Raw genomic sequence first — 15,975 nt, 5'->3', positions numbered from 1 at the left:
ACAAAGAAAAATAATCCCTGGCATCGTGGCATAAGGAAGCTGCTTAGGCGCTGTTTGAAAGACCCACATAGAACTTTGATGCTGTTTATCTACTGCAAAAGGCGAATTAGAGCAGCGATCTTTAGCGTGCCAAAATGAGCTGCTTAAGCAATTCTTGCTATTTGGGTTATTTCATTGATGACGCTTGCTTGAAAGTAAAACACAAAAAAAAAATCCCTGGCACCGTGGCACAAGGAAGCTGCTTAGACGCTATTTAGAAGGACCACCTGGAACTTTGATGCTGTTTATCTATTGCAAAAGGCGAATTCAAGCAGCGATCTTTAGCATGCCAAAATTAGCTGGGGCTGACAGCCCCAAATCAGCTATGGAGATCGAGCTGGCTATTTGGGGAAAATGTCCCAGAAATTATTCTGTTCTGTTTGTGTAAGTTAAAAAATCTCTGTAACATAGTATGTATGGTATAAAACAGCAGCTCTAAGCGTTATAACGCCAAATATACGATCGCACTGTTGAAATGGTAGAAATTAATTAAATTCAATTCATCAATTGAAATTCAAACCGCTCGGCTGAACACGTGCTGCTGCCGTTATCCGCCGGGCAGCTAAACGTCAAACCTGTGTGTTGCTGTCAGTGGCTACGGTACCCAAAGAAAGAGACAGCACGAACCATCGCAAAAAGCGTATTGTCATTTCAGCCTATTCTGTGTGCGCGTGTGTGCTTGCGTGCGCCTGTGTGTGAGTCAGAGCAAAAACCGTGTAACACACATGAACGGGCATGACGGACGAGTTCTTTATCGTGCGATATTGTGACACCAACTGAAGACAGACGGATCGCGGAAGTGAGGCTAGTGATACATAGAATCAAGCCACGCACCGTCCGCAAACCCGTGCGGAAGTTGGTGAAGCTTTTCGTTTATTATTTTCCGTCCGTCATCGTCCGTGTCGGGACTGGGCACTGTGCGTGTTTGCGTTTGTGTGTGTGTGTGTCTCTGTGTGTTTGTGTGTGTGCATGCGTGTGCGCTCCCTTCATCGAACTCTGCCCCAGCTCTCTACGACGTCGCCGTTGTGCCGTTTCATCGCAGTAGCAGCAGCAGCAGTAGCAGCTCGCGCAGAGCAATAGACACACACGGGCAGGGTGTGTGAGAGTGTGTGAGCAGCACCATTAGCCCCCACAAACAACAACGACGACGACGACGACGAGCTGGTAAAATCATTCGTTCCTCTTTGCGTTCCCTTTTTTTTGTTTGACACAACGTTTTGCATTCTCCATCGTTGGTGTGTTTGTGTACAGGCGTTTTCATTGTGATTTGGTGTCCAGTCTTTCGGTTTCGAAAGGGTGGTTCAGCTGAAGCGTAGGGTCTTCAGAGGAGGAAGTGGCAGTACGGCAATACGGGGAAACGGCATGTTTGCACAGGGGTGTTGCGACCAGCTGAGCTAGAGAGAGAGAGAGAGAGAGAGAGAGAGGTAAAGAGTGGGAGAAGAGCGAGTGGTTGAGGAGGAGAAAAGGGAAATCTTAAGCAAAAGGTAACAAAAGGTAACAACGACGGTGTCTCCGTCAAAGGCAGTTAAGCTGTTTTTGTGCTGTAACTTCAGGCCAGGCCAGTCAGGAAAAACAGCGGAAGGGTGGAAGCGAGACAGCAATTACAGTGCGCTACTACAAAGAAGAGCCCTCTCTGTGCCTGTGTGTGTGCATGTGTGAGTGTGAGTGAGAAGAGGCAGTCAAACAGCTCCACCGAGAGACGTAATGATCTCGTGTATTGTGAGGCACAAACAACGTGAAAAATCAACCACCCAACCTCCCCCCTTCCCACAGCACCCTTCTTCTTCTTCTTCTTCTTCGTCTTCTTCCCATTTTACACCTTGCACACTGTCAAGGTAGCAGTGAGGAAGTACAAAGCGGAGGTGTCTGTACAACCCCACCACAAACAAAGGGCCGCGCAACAAAAAAAGAAACAACGAACAGTGAGAAGCGAATCTTTTCGTGTCACAAAATCCGCGTGCTTCGATCATTTTGGTTTTATACACTTGGCGAGCAAGAGCAAGACAGTGAGTGTGTGTGTGTGTGAGCGAAAGAGAGAGAGAGAGAGAGGTGATGTAGTATGAGCAGTACACTACTAAGCACAGCAAAACACATCTTCATTCCCCTAAATAGAAACGGAAAAACAAAATCGTTCCTCAGTACTTGTTGGTGGTGGGTGAGAGGGGAGTGCGATGGTGGGTGAGGATGAATGGAAAAAGGTGTGGGGAGCGGGGTGTTCGGGGTGGGTTGAGAGTGAGACAACAATTTCCATTACAATTGCCTCATGGCTGCTGGCTGCCCTCCCGTGCTGCCTCCCCCTTTCATGCAGTCCCATAACCACTCCTCCTACCCCCCCCCCCCCCCTCCGGGGTAGAATTGTGCTCTCTTCGAAACACACACACACACACGCGATGCGTAGTAATAGTGGCAGCGAAATCATCGTGTCCTTCCCTGAGCTCCAATTTTCACTTCCCTCTCCGCGTGCTGGCGGGCCCAGTGGCCAAAGGTCACTGCATCTCTTTCACGCGTACGCCTGCTGGCTAATGCGTCCCACAATTTACGCCGTCTCGACAGCGGCAGCGAATCTGCTGCTTTCTATCTTGTTTTCTACCACTCGCACAGCACACACTACTTGCGACACAGCCAGCGACTGAATGTCTGGCTCTATCGGTTCCATCTTTGTAGGATGATGTGTGTTTGTGGGGGTAGTTGGGGACTCACATGTGTGGCAGAGCATCCATCCTCTTGAGTTGAGATGCAGCAGAAATCAAAGTCATTGGATAAACCCCTTTGGCAACCCGCTGGCAATCGAGCAACCGAGATACCGAGCAGCGGTCACTGCGAGTCCGGCTGTTGATCGTTCTCGGGGGTTCCTTCTATACGATGTACACACACACACACATACAAAAACGATAAAACACAAAATAGCGCACCACTTGAAAAGGGAACAGTGTCTTGTGTTCGCTTTAAGCGAAATTCCATAGCACACCCAAGAGTTAAGCAAGTGTGATTAATTTGTGGGTTTGTTTTGCTGTGCCCTTTTTTCCCTCTCACTTCCAGGCGGGTGTACAGTGAGCGGCGCTACACAGTCCTGCGTACAGGCGACTGTGTTCGGTTGACAGGATTATTGGCTTTTTTACCGGCCCGCAGCAGCAGCAGCAGCAGCAGTGTCGAAGGAAGCAGATCCCTGGCAGTAGTGGCACCATAGCAACGAGAAGCAGCAGCAGCAGTAGTAGTCGTCGTCCTACAGTTTAGAAAAACGGCCGATAAAGGCACGCGCACGCACGCAATACGCACGACAGAATCAACGTAGGTGGTGCCTTCTGGTGGTGGTTTTCACTCCCTCCCCTCCCCCCGCTTGGTGTGGCTCCCCCGGAGCGTAAAGTGCGTAAGATGTCCGAAAATCGGGACGAAATTCTCGCCGACTTTCAGGTAAGTGCAAACGCCACGAGCCGCGGCTGTGGCGGTATTGAACAAAGACAGCGGTACGGAATTGTGGTGCAAAATGGGACCACCACAACACCATTGCCTTTGTCTTTATTCTCGGTGCGCTTAAATTGTGCCCCTTTCGCGCTCGGCGTGCCGAGTCAGCGTTGTTTATTTTTACCACACACACACACACACACATACACTCGGGAGGGGACATCTTACCGCTTCCGCTGTGTGTGGCGCATTTGGTTCTTGTGGTGTGTTACCCATTTAAATTAAATTTCCCCTGGCGTTTGCTTTCTTTCACAGAGCATAACGGCCATCGACGATGTGGCCGAAGCGATATTTCACCTGGAAGCATCGAACTGGAATTTGATTGTAAGTAAGAGTGTCTTACCTTACCTTCCCTCTGTTCGCCAATACTAACGCATCCGTCACTTTCCGCACGCCACCACAGAACGCGATACAGCGCGTACTGCCACAGGATCCGACGGATCATCACAGCACGCCAGCCGCAACCGTACCGCCGGCGTACAGTGCGAGCGAGCGGGCCGCCAGCAGCAATGGCAGCGGCGGCCCGGGTGCGGCCCACTCCTCGTCCGCACTGTTTGGCGGGGGCCGCAACATGGGCCTGTACTCCAATGACCTCAACTTCCTGGAGGAGCTGCCGGACGTGGAGGAGCAGATGACGGCGCCCTCGTCGCCGGTGAAGCCGCTTAACTTCGGCAGCAGGCGGAACGTGGGCCTTGCCAGCGGTGCCGCGTTTAACATTTCAGATGTTGGTAAGGATGCGCAGCAAAATGCATAAAAAGTGTAAAGGCAAAGAATAATGTCCCGTTTTTCGTGTGTGTGTGTTTCCTCCAGGTGCATCCTCTTCGCGATCCAGCAGCAATCACGACATCCGCGCCGGTACACTCAACTATCTCGATACGAAGCCGGTCGAGCTGCTGTTTAACGTGGCGTTTAAGAACGAGCAGCATCAGATCAGCATATCGAACCACGCGACCGTCGGTGATCTGAAGGCGAAAATCTTTGACAAAACGCGCGTCCCGGTGTGCCGGCAGGCGCTGAAGGGCTGGGAACCGGGCAAGCAGCGGGAAACGGCCAACCCAAGTACGCCGCTGAAGGCGCTCAACATTGTCGGCAAGGAGGTGAACCTGAAGCTGACCGACCTTACGTCCGATGGGTTCGTCGGGGATGTCGAGTGAGTGTTTGCTTTGTTCGTGGGAAGAGGAGAGTCGAAATTCGTGCACAAATGCTAACTCATGCGTTCTTATCTTACGGCCCGCAGTGTTGATGTCCATCCGGCGACGAGTCAGCAGACGTACGTGCTGCACATCAATGTGCAGCCGAGCAACCAGCTGCTACACCTCAACTTTCCCGCTCAGCAGGACATACTGTCGATCAAGAACCACGTGTACACGGTGACGGATATACCGGTGCGCCACCAGGTCTGGTCGGGATGGCCGAGCAACATCAGCAACCACACCACGCTGGCGGAATCGGGCGTCGGCCAGGAGCACAATCTGCTGCTCAAGCGGGCCGACGACAGTATGAACAAACCGAGCAACAACAACAACAACAACAACAATAATAACAACAACAACAGCCATCTGTTGAACGCGCTCAGCAGTGCGGGCACCAGCGCAAACAACAGCCACAGCAGCAGCAGCAGCAGCCGTCATATGATGAACTTTGGGTAGGGTGTCTGTGTGTGTGTGTGTGCATATGTGCATTTGAAAAGTGCTAATATGATAATCAACGTGGTGTGGTGTGTGTGTTTGTGCTACCTTTCCACAGCGCCGACAGCTTACAGGCCATTCCAATCGACTCGGAAAGCAGCGGCGAAGAGTTTGAGGATGCGTCCGACTTCAACAACGATGACGATATCTTCACCGAAACGCCGATCATCAATCAGCAGAAGCGTTTAAGTACGTAGGGTGAATCAGTTAAATTGCTTTTATTGATTTGTTGGGTCTTTATCATTTTGGCGGTATAGAATTATGATTTTGGCCAAATTTTTATCGCATAGTCCGTAATAATAATTATATTTTATTGGATTATGCAAAAGGGATCGAAGAAATCTTAGCTGAAATGTAGATGATTTATGTTATGTTTCTGTTTATAAATGAAATAATTACGAAAATAAGCCATCAAACGCCTTCCGCATGATGCAATAACTTAGAAATTTGAATCAGATAAGTCAACGTGTAAAAAGGCTTTGTTTGGAGTAGACTTGTGGGTTGGTAGGGCTTGTTGCTCGCAACAATGGATAGATTTAAGATAGGCGGTGATATATTTAATGACTATTGCCCGTCATTTCCATTCCAGTTCCGGACAATGTGGATGATGAAACGATCGGCAGCATACAATTTGTGGAGAATTTCGCCGAGCGGTACGGTCCGCAGCATCCGATGTTCTTCCAGGGCAGCCTGGAGGATGCGCTGAAGGAAGCTTGCCACCGACCGTCGGCTCGAGATGTAAGTAAAAATGTCGACAGCAATAAAAGGAATGAAATTTTAATCCCGTCGATCTCTCTTAATCGACCTCCTCCAGCGCAAACTGTTGGCGATCTATCTGCACCACGATGGAAGCGTGCTCACGAACGTGTTCTGCGGCCAGCTGCTAGCATGTGAAAGTATCATCCAGATTTTGCTGGAGCATTTCGTCCTGTACGGGTGGGACCTGTCGTTTGAAAGTAACAAAAATATGTAAGTAAATTTGCGACTGCGCCGACGAAAGATGCAGAATGATAATAAAGTTTGATTCCTTTCCCACCAGGTTTTTATCATCAATATCGGCCTGCGTTGGTATGACGGCCTCAATAACGGTGCGCAACATCCCGACCGATCGGTTACCGGCCATTCTTGTGATATCGAAAAATCGTAGCCAATGCGAAGTGTTTCAGGTGATCTATGGTAGGTGTGAACAAACCCATAAATCATTCCTTTTATAAAGCAGCAGACGCACTAACGAAAGCTTTCAATCACCTTCCCCAATCAGGTAATGTTGGTGTGGATGATTTGCTGTCCAAGCTGATGGAAGCTTCGGACATGTACAGCGAGCAGCTGAAGATTGAGCTGCGCGAAGAGAACGAACGATTCGCCCGGGAGCAGGTAAAGCTCGAGCAGGACGCGGCGTACCGCGAAAGCCTCGAGGCGGACCGGGCCAAGCAGGAAGCGAAGCGACAGAAGGAGATGATGATACAGACCGAGCGGCGCCGGCTCGAGAGCGAGCGGGCGGAAAACGAAGCGAAGCGTGAGCTGATACGGGCGAAGGCCCGCAGCACGGTGCCGGACGAGCCGCAGCAGGGCAGCGGCGAAAGCATCACGAAGATCCGGGTGCGCACCCCGGCCGGGGACATGCTGGAGCGCAAGTTTACCGTCGATACGCCGCTGGAGCTGCTGCTAAACTATATCACCGCCGAGGGCTATCTGATCGACGAGTTTAAAGTGATCTCAAGCTGGCCTCGCAGAGACGTACGTATTTGGGGGGGGGGAGGGGTTGTAGTACCGAGCAGCATGTGACAAAACTATTTCGTTTTTCGTTTTCCTGCTTTTAGTTAACAACACTGAACCACGAAAGCACGCTGAAGGAACTTAAGCTGTACCCGCAGGAAACGTTAATCCTCGAGGAACGATGATCACCGCATCCGTGAACCGAGCTCGTCCATCCTGCAGACAACAACGCCGGCAGTGTCGACCATGGAACAGTTTCGTTGAAGCAAACCCCCCCCCCAACCCCTGTACCGTTTGATCGCAAAACGTAGAGAGAGAGAGAGAGAGAGAGAGAGAGAGAGAGAGAGAGAGAGAGAGAGAGAGAGAGAGAGAGAGAGAGAGAGAGAGAGAGAGAGAGAGAGAGAGTGAGAGAACGTAAACTCTTTGTTTTTGGGATAGAAGGCCGCTTTTCTAAACGCTGTCGTGGCGCTTTTTTCCATCCTAATCTTTATTTTGTTTCCCTTTTTGATTAATTAATCCTTTTGTGGTGTGTCCAAGATCCAAATTGAATGCCGTGTTCGTGTGTTCCGTACATAATTGGGGGAGGGATTTTGGCCAAGGCGGTCTCTCTATCGGCGAACACACAACGACGCATCATGATGTGTGAAGTGTAAGACTAAACGTAATGATGCTTGTTGAAAACGCTCCACACACCCAACATGTTTAGAATTGATTTAAAAAAGCGGTTTCTGTTTTGCTAGCTCACATGTTCGATACTCTTTCTGTCCTTTGTACCGCTGTGCTGCAGCGAGCTAATCCAAACAGCAGCTATCAACGCACTGTTCCTCCATCAGTTTTGTTCCGCTCCTTGATTACGGTTCCTTAGTAAAACTATGTATAAATATATCTGTGTGTGTGTGTGTGTGTGTGTGTGTGTGTGTGTGTGTGTGTGTGTGTGCGAACTTGTGTGAATGTAACTCTAACTCTGCACCACCACTCCCCTTTCTCCCAACTTTGTCGAGCTCTAGCGCGCACACACACACACACACACACAAGTCGCACTAGGAGAGGATGGGGCAGTGGGCAACAGTAGGTTCATGTGTTTAACTCTCTTTAGAATTCGAATTATTCCTTTCGGTCTATCGGCTCCGTGCCCGTTCTCGGATGCCCCGCGCATCAATGGATGGGTGCGAGCGCGGGAGGCATATTTGCAGGCTCACATAATATACATATAAATACGTCAGCAGTAAGATTTGTTTACGAATTAGTTTTTTTTTTGGGAGGCGTGTTTTGTTTCCTGCCGTGTCTTCTGTGGTGCCTGATGATTCTTCTCGCCATTCAGGTTAAGAGCAATGCGGGAAGAGTTTTGTAGCTGCAGAACGCGAAGGAAACTTTAATACTAGAAAGGAAAATGGGGAGTGAAATGGCAACATCAGAGGGGGGATAACAACCACACACACGCAAGAATGCAAAAAGGGAAATAATATTGATCTGCCAAAAAAAGACGCTCCACTTGTTGGATTTGTTATTTTGCTCCGAATCGAAAAATTAGATAAATTCATTGTTAATTGCTCTTTTAGAGACATCATTGTTAATACTCTGGATTTGTCCTATATTTGCTATCCTGTACTATTATATTGATACTGGTCGATAACATCAGAAACAAAGAGGGTAAGTAGTATTTACATGACTTACATGTGTGTTTATCGGAATGGCCCGTTTAATTCGCTTAATTTTGTGCTTTTACACTATTTACCATATAATATGTATCGACAAACAGCATATTATATTCCAAACAAAGAATATTGTTTTACCGTTTTTATATTTTAAAAACTTTTTAATTTGCGTTTATTGCGTACCACAAATTTAGAAGTGAAAGATTTCATTTTATGCAATTTGCGAGAGTTGTACGCTTTCCCTAAGTGAAACATATGTTTTCCTATTAAATTAAAACTTATTTATGACCTTAATTGCTCTACCTAATAATTGGTCGTAAAAAAGACAGTAAAAATGAGTGACTAAGCATAAAGGATATTAAAACAGTTATTTTTAAATTTTTTGGTTGACGAATATTGATGAAAATCATCCTTAAATTTATTTTTAAACTTGAGCTTCAGCTTCGTATGCGTCAAACGCTTTCTCTCTACAATTTGGAACGTGCTTCAACAAATGTTATTATTCACTCATGGCCGTAGTTGGTTCGCATCCTGTTCCAGCCATCGTCGTTGGTTCTAAAACATTTTTTGAAAATGATTCTATGATTTAGCTCACATCGTTGGCTTTTTATCTTTTTGTTTTGTTTAAATTATTCACTTATTTAAGTCCATTAATTTTAAAACAGATTTTCATTTAGTACGAAAAATATCTCCATTTAGCACAAGTTGCCACAACATGCTGCATTGTGGAGTCAGTGCTTTTGCACGCAACGGGACTGAGACAACAGATCGAAGGGATGGAAACAGCAATAGGAGCATCCGTCTCCTTCTCTACAGAGCGTCCCTGTAGCATGACACCTAACTTTTCAGTGCTTAAATTGTTCAGTAATTATCTATATTCATTCTAAAATTCAGCACATTTTCCCAGAATTGTCAAAAATTATGAATAAAGCACAGATTGGTTTGTGTGCGAGCATCATACGACTCGTGTTGGCGCGAAGCACACAAAGCAAGTGGCGCTTTAATTACGGTGGGCACTGTAAGTAGCAAGCAGCTCGTGGAGCGGCATGACACGCATCGCAGGTGCCTGGGAGACGCACGAAACATACGGTTGTCTCCCTCTAGCTACCAGCCGGTCGGCAAGCTTTCCGAAAGAGGCAAGGGCGAATCCGCTGGAGTAGGGCGCAAGCAGATCGGCGCGGGTGATGGCAGCTATACAACGGGGAAAAAACAAGCGACCACCGTCCCGAGACAAAACAGACCGGTTCCTTCCTTCTTTCTGCGACGGTGTAGTGTCCGACGGAAACACCGGAACGGCGCGGCTCGTGGAAAATAGTTCGGCAAGCACAAGTAACAATCGGCGGAAACGGTACAGAGGAACAGAATCAAGTAAAACCGACGGGCAGGAAAGCTCACAGACCCAAGGGTGCTCGTGCGTTCAGTTGGGCTGCTGCTGTGGAAAAACATAGGCGAAAATAGAAGGTGCTACAAAAAAAAAAAACGGGAAACGTCCAGCAACGATAGGTAACCAGTAGGCGCAGAGTCAGACACCAATTGAAGTAAGCAGTGTGGCACTGGTGAAAGAAAAATGTAAACAGTAAGCACGTCCCCGACCCTCAAAACGCAGGTGCAGACTGTCCAGAATCTGCCAAGAGGGCCAACTTCTTCCAGATCGGAAAAAGGCTGCTCCTTGTCTTCACTCGCTAGTGCTGCTGCAGTCGTCCTCAGCGCTGCAGCTGTGTGTGTGTGCGTGTGCGTGTTTTCTTCGCCTGCTGCGCTGTTTGCAGTATTGTTGTTTTCGTACCTGGTGCGTGCGCCCGTGTGCGTGTATGTGGAGATAGTGTGCAATAGTGTGTGCTGTGTCAAGTGCGTCAACCTGTGTGCAAAGCAGGAAGAAAAGTGCATTCGATTCCCTAGGCTGCACAGATCTCCTGCCCACCCCCGCACGGGTGTGTGTTTTTTTGGTGCATTGTTTTCTTGTTCCTCTCGCGATATAGTTTACTTCCTGGTCCCGCTAATCACTCCATCCCGTCTTTGCCAGTGAAGGCCACAACGGGGTTTTACCAAAAAAAGGGAAGATAAAGAAAACGGAGTGTCATCATCATCAGTGTGTGTATGTGTGAGTGTCTGTTTGTAGTGGAATTGTTATTGCTTCCCCGAGCGCGTTCGTCTGCTTCGATGGTGGTCTGCACAGTTTGACGTGGAGCAACGTTTCGGAAGGATACCAAGCATTCCTTAGACACACAGAGTCATCAAAACATCAACGCCCGAAGGTGTCCTTTGGTACGCGCCAGCTGCTGATTGAGGACGTGTAAGTGCGTTACATTTCATTGTAGATAGAAACAAGCATGTTGATACCAAAAAAAAAAACGGGACTGCATGTGAACAACGACACGGGACGGGAACACGCAGGCCCCCGAGTCAAGATGACGTTTCACAATTGTCAATAATTGGGCAAGCAATGGTTGCTTCAATGAAGCGGATTGCAGCGGAGAATCTCTCTAGACGTGTGGATGTCCGGAGAGCAATTTTGTATGCCATTTGAATTATGTTTCTGCTCCCTCCTGAGTAACGAGCCGCTTGAAAATGAGGACTTAATTGCTGATCATTAGTGTCCAGTAACACCCTCGAGCTGTACCGACGAACTGGCAGGCGCTTCGCGAAAAACTACACCGCCACCGCCGAGACAGCATGGTGGTAGAATCGAGAATGTTTTTATTGATCCTGCGAAACACATGGCTCTGCTGTTTCGCTGTAGGATTTGGGAAGTTCCCGAAGCAGCGCAACAGCCGCAACATCTTCCTTCCCACCCGATCAGCAACCGGCAAGTAAATGGCCGGTCGCATGGAGATAGGCTTTTTTGTCGCAGGCTGCTTTGGGTGCAGGTTGGTTTGAAATTGATTTTTCTGTGCGGCGTTGCGATTATGGTAAAGCTCCGCTCCGTACATGTGCACCGAAGACGCGTGAGCAATTCTGACATGTGTAGAGTGTTGGCCAGTCCGTTGTTTGCCTTTGGTTTTATTCGATTAGTAATTGCATTTGCACATATTGCTTGTGAAAGGAAGGACAGCTTTTTGAGAGCAATTTACTGCTACATTTTTCGGAATATTTACTTCCAATTTAAATAAACTATTCTACCCCAACTGTGGGCATCAGGCTGGATAGTTTGACATCATTCTTTTGACATATCTAGCTTACTTGATGGAATTTCCCCAATTGCTCCTGGTTAGAAGCTCAAAAGTATTGAAAGGATCCGGTGTAGAAAGCTTCTTTTTGTTATACTTCTCATTTTAGTCGCATCAGCCGAAACATAGTCTTGGCCTACCTTTAATCACTAAATGGTGTTGGCTATCAGCGACTTATTACAGTTAACCTTAGCAGGATAGGCAGTCCTAACCACGGAGGTACCTACACGGTTCATCCACAGTTTAAACACAAGCCGGTATGTTGTTAGGTCGTGCGAGTTGACAGGCCCCTTTCCGTGAGATCATGAAACATTTTATCATTTAAAAGCGCATGAGCGTATGCTATTTATTTATTGGAACATCAAAGGTTCGAAATTCTCGATAAGTCATCGACTTAACATGCTTATTAGTTGAGTGTTTCCCCAAAGTTGTTTGAATCGGTTTACACTTTTCTTTCTTTCTAATATTGTGTAGAACATTACTTATGTTCCACTATTGCATGGTACATGAGGTTCTACAGAAATATGTAGATATTGCGGAAAGAGTTCTGAGGCTCTAAATAGCTGTCCTGTATGTAACTGACCAGCTCCGAGTTAAACGTTCCGAAGAGACCATACAGCCTGATAGCAGACTCAAAATATTAGCAACTAATTCCAGAGGATCTAAGCAGCTGCTATGAGTGTATGTGTATGTATTATTAAGGACCTTAAAAGAAGATATTGCCTGTGATGGGAGGAAAGAAGCAAAATTTAATCAGCAGATAGCAAATACCATACTGAGTGATCTGTAGTTGGGTTATCAGGACGTACGAAGAAGAAGTTTGGAGAAGCTAGCACCTCAGAATTAATACATCGATAGGTTTGATAGACAAACTGTTGTGCCCTTTTTGTCCGGTGGCGCTTAAAGCTTCTCATTTAAATAAAGAAATTGCAAAGAACAATGCCGACAATCGACACTCAGCCGTGCAGTCGAGAATAATGATTGTCTTGACAGCTGCCGGCTAGACACGATAAGGAACAATCAATGTGTACCGTTTATCACAGCTCCAAATCGTGCATCTCTCGGGCGATGGTTTGGTGTAACGGTTTCGGTATAACACAGATGACCGATATCGGTGCATGGCGATATGACAGGACGTGTGCAAAAGGACAACACGTGAACATCATTCACTAGGAGGGGGGCCTCCCGATAAGACGACACCATTTTCGTGGACCTATCGGAAATCTTGCCGAGCAGACGATCCCCTTTTCAACACAAAAACAAAGCACACATACAGAAAGACGTCTACACATACGCACCAAAAACGATTGGTTTTGTTTATTTTAGACCAGGTAGCTGCTGATAAGACACAGCAACAAAAAGAACAAAAAAAACGCTGCTCCAAAGCGGCTTGCTCTTTCAAAACTGACTGACTTAACTTACAAAACACGTTGTCCCGTGCCCGTACCAATGTCTGTTGGCTAGTGGCGGGCGGACGATGAAAAGGATAACGGAATGGGCAATGTTCGACGCGATGTAATTATCAAGGAGGGTGAGGGGGGGGGGGGGGGCTGGGATGGCCAGTCCGCTGCGTCCGTCGACCTTTTCGGGATGGTGGGGTGAAGCTGCTCCGAGCACATGGCCGCGCTGCGCACCGCCATAATTGGCCCACAATCAACGTTATTGGCTAATGCGAAGTTGTCCGACCAGTCGGCGGCGCAGTAGGCTTTGTGTGGAATGCGTAATTTTCTTTACGGAGAGAGCGCAAGAGATAGCGAAAGAGCGAAAGGGAGAGAAAGAAACGAAGCAACATCAATTGTTGCACTGACGGCAATAGCAAGCAAAGAACGTCCGATACGGCGTAGCCCTTTCCTCATTGAGGTAATAACAAAACAAATAGGAAAAAAGATGTTTCTTTTTACAAGAAAGTATTGCATCAAAAGTATTTATAGACAGTAACACACTCACGCCGCCAGGGTTAAGCAGTAGTGCACTGGCCGTATTTACTTTTCCTTATCAATGACAAATAAATACGCTCACGTAGGGAATGTAAGTTCCCCTTATCAATAAAGCGTTTATTTTAACGGAATTTTCAAATTGCTCAATGGGTCATTGCACTTGAGCTCAAGATGGAAAGATGTTGATACTTGTTTTTATCCCAAAAACTTCCCTGTTTGTCAAACACTTGAAACATGTTGAAGTAGCTGAACAAAAAGCATTCGGACAATTTTTTAATAAATTAAGAACATGCTAAACGCATGCGTACACCGTACCACGTGGGTCGATAATTGAACATCACGCATTCGGTTGTGTTAAGTACCGTGTTTGGATGCCCTGCCCAGCCCAGCATCAGTCTCCGCCCCTGTCTGTGTGTTAAATGGCACTAAATCGGTGAATATGATAATATGATTTTGATTAAATTTACATCCCACCAGCAGCCGGTAGAATCATCCGTTGTCTGCCGTCTGCCCTGTTGATTAAAACCACTCCCCGCCAACATATCAGTCAAATAACTGCAGGCGCAGGCGCCGCATGCACACGTTCTGCCCGTGCCGTCCATTTCAGTAACAGCGAACGGTAAGACTTTTCTGTCACGTTTTGTTTGCAAAATTGATCACAGTTTGGTAGGGAAATTAGCGTTTTGGAGTGGCTTCCTCCTTTGCTTGGGGGGGGATTGGGGCACGGTCCGGCGGTGCTCACGTGTGGCCGTGAAATGTTTGGAGGGTGTGGCGCTTGCTAAAACGGAGCCGTTTTTAATAACATTTGGCCAAATCCAATTGGACGGATCGGACGTACCGCGGTCCAGCAAGTCTACATAAGAGCTTTGTTTGCGTACCAGCTGTTGGGTAAGTTTTAAATATATGTCAATAAAATGCGACGTGCGCCACAGACCGGCTTGCTGATTTTGGTGCTGTTGTTGTGCTGTTGCGCCACCTGGTGGAGGTCACAATCTCGATTGCCGCAAACCGGGGGCACCGTTATCCGCAGAGCTGCTGCTTTTGCTGCTGCTGGCAACGTAAAGCATCATTATCCGCATTGGCAGAACATTTAGGCATCACTCATTAAAGTGGCTGCTGTATCCGGTCTTTCCAGCACTTCTTGCTCTTTTTGGTCCTTCGAGCCGGATAGGGCATGCGTTGAACTTAGAGCACGCAACATGTATAGTGCCAAATCAATGCGGGCGCCATTTAAGGAAAGTAAACGTTATGCAGATGAGCAGTCTTTGGTATTTCTCCTTTAAATAAATTCTAGTCAGGGATAACATTACTTTTGTTAGTTTATGGCTACTCGCTAATTTTCCGATACTGAATGTCTATGCCGAATTATTAACAAAAATGCCTTCGGATATGGTTCATTGATATTAATGGCAGTGGAATCTGTTGCCTGGACAGGTATGGTCCTGGATAGAGGTCAGACAGTTTTTGGTCCAGAAAAAAAGAGAGCATTGTCTTGTATGGGTAGGACTTGTATGGGTTTGGGAGGAGTTCTAAGACCGGTATTGTTTTGAACCTGTTCCAGAGCCGAATGTGTGTTTGGGACGAGTTTCTGAATTAGTACGGTATTGGTTGAAGATCAGGAATAGTATGAATTGAAGATCAATTCCAGGTCCTTTATTCTTTCTATTCTAGGTTTGGCCAGGGGGTTTCAAGAATGGTATGAATTACGCATATGGGTTCAGGATCAATTCTATAATAAGTACGGAAATAGTGTCACTTTGACTTCCGGTATTGGCTAAAGGACTCTTTTGATATGCATAGTGTATTTGGAGGCGCACATTGGAGTTTAGACATTAAAAAGAAACTCGTTTTTGGAGTTATTCCACGTGGCTCTGTAACCGGGTCAAATTAACCAATTTAGAAGACACCCTGTATTTCCATGGTAACATAGCAAATGGGTGGCGAATGTACCTTTGTGCCAGCGCTAGAAGTTTACAGTGAGTGAGACTCAACATTAGCACTCCCGGCCTAGACTAACTCATTAGTAACCATTAGCAACTGTGTCATCAACACGCCTCCACCGTGTGTTGCACGACATCCCCTTTTTTAACGTGGTGACAAACGATTTTAGATCGGAATTGGCGATCTCGCGACCACGCCGTCTAGTGCGCTACAGGCTTCAACTTCTTCTAGACGCTCTCGTTGTCATGCTATCTAGAGACGTTTCCAGATTAGAGAGTGAGAGAAAGAGAGAGAGAGAGAGAGAGAGAGAGAGAGAGAGAGAGAGAGAGAGAGAGAGAGACAAAAAAAACATCTCAAGATAGCGAACGAAAGG

The 15,975-nt window shown here is 47.1% G+C and overlaps 2 protein-coding genes across 5 annotated transcripts in view; both read left to right on the top strand.

Moving 5' to 3' along the window:
- The first annotated feature begins 712 nt into the window (after positions 1 to 712).
- On the top strand, positions 713 to 7,284 carry LOC121594875 (FAS-associated factor 1). The gene is made up of 12 exons (XM_041918640.1): positions 713 to 1,203; positions 3,079 to 3,450; positions 3,757 to 3,825; positions 3,905 to 4,229; positions 4,312 to 4,651; positions 4,739 to 5,146; positions 5,248 to 5,378; positions 5,779 to 5,927; positions 6,004 to 6,158; positions 6,229 to 6,365; positions 6,451 to 6,926; positions 7,010 to 7,284. Exons 2-12 carry the CDS (start codon positions 3,412 to 3,414, stop codon positions 7,088 to 7,090), a joined length of 2,310 nt encoding a protein of 769 aa, XP_041774574.1. The 5' UTR covers positions 713 to 1,203; positions 3,079 to 3,411; the 3' UTR covers positions 7,091 to 7,284.
- A 2,429-nt stretch (positions 7,285 to 9,713) lies between these two features.
- Positions 9,714 to 15,975, top strand: part of LOC121594876 (rho-related BTB domain-containing protein 2) — a 39,561-nt gene continuing 33,299 nt past the window's right edge. For all 4 annotated transcript variants that reach the window (XM_041918647.1, XM_041918646.1, XM_041918643.1 and 1 more), the window contains exon 1: positions 9,714 to 10,850. The gene's annotated coding sequence lies outside the window, so the exon portion shown is untranslated. The remainder of the gene's footprint in view (positions 10,851 to 15,975) is intronic.

This window comes from Anopheles merus, chromosome 2L (genome assembly GCF_017562075.2).
Source record: "Anopheles merus strain MAF chromosome 2L, AmerM5.1, whole genome shotgun sequence".
In the NCBI taxonomy this organism is placed as follows: domain Eukaryota; kingdom Metazoa; phylum Arthropoda; class Insecta; order Diptera; family Culicidae; genus Anopheles; species Anopheles merus.
The sequence above is the reverse complement of the archived record's forward strand: the minus strand, read 5'-3'. Positions and strand labels throughout refer to the sequence as shown.

Coding starts and splice junctions, on each gene's coding strand:
- LOC121594875 (XM_041918640.1), top strand. CDS start 3,412: ATGTCCGAAAATCGGGACGAAATTCTCGCCGACTTTCAG. Junction 5,147..5,247: donor CGTCATATGATGAACTTTGG/GTAGGGTGTCTG, acceptor ACCTTTCCACAG/CGCCGACAGCTTACAGGCCA. Junction 6,159..6,228: donor TTTGAAAGTAACAAAAATAT/GTAAGTAAATTT, acceptor CTTTCCCACCAG/GTTTTTATCATCAATATCGG.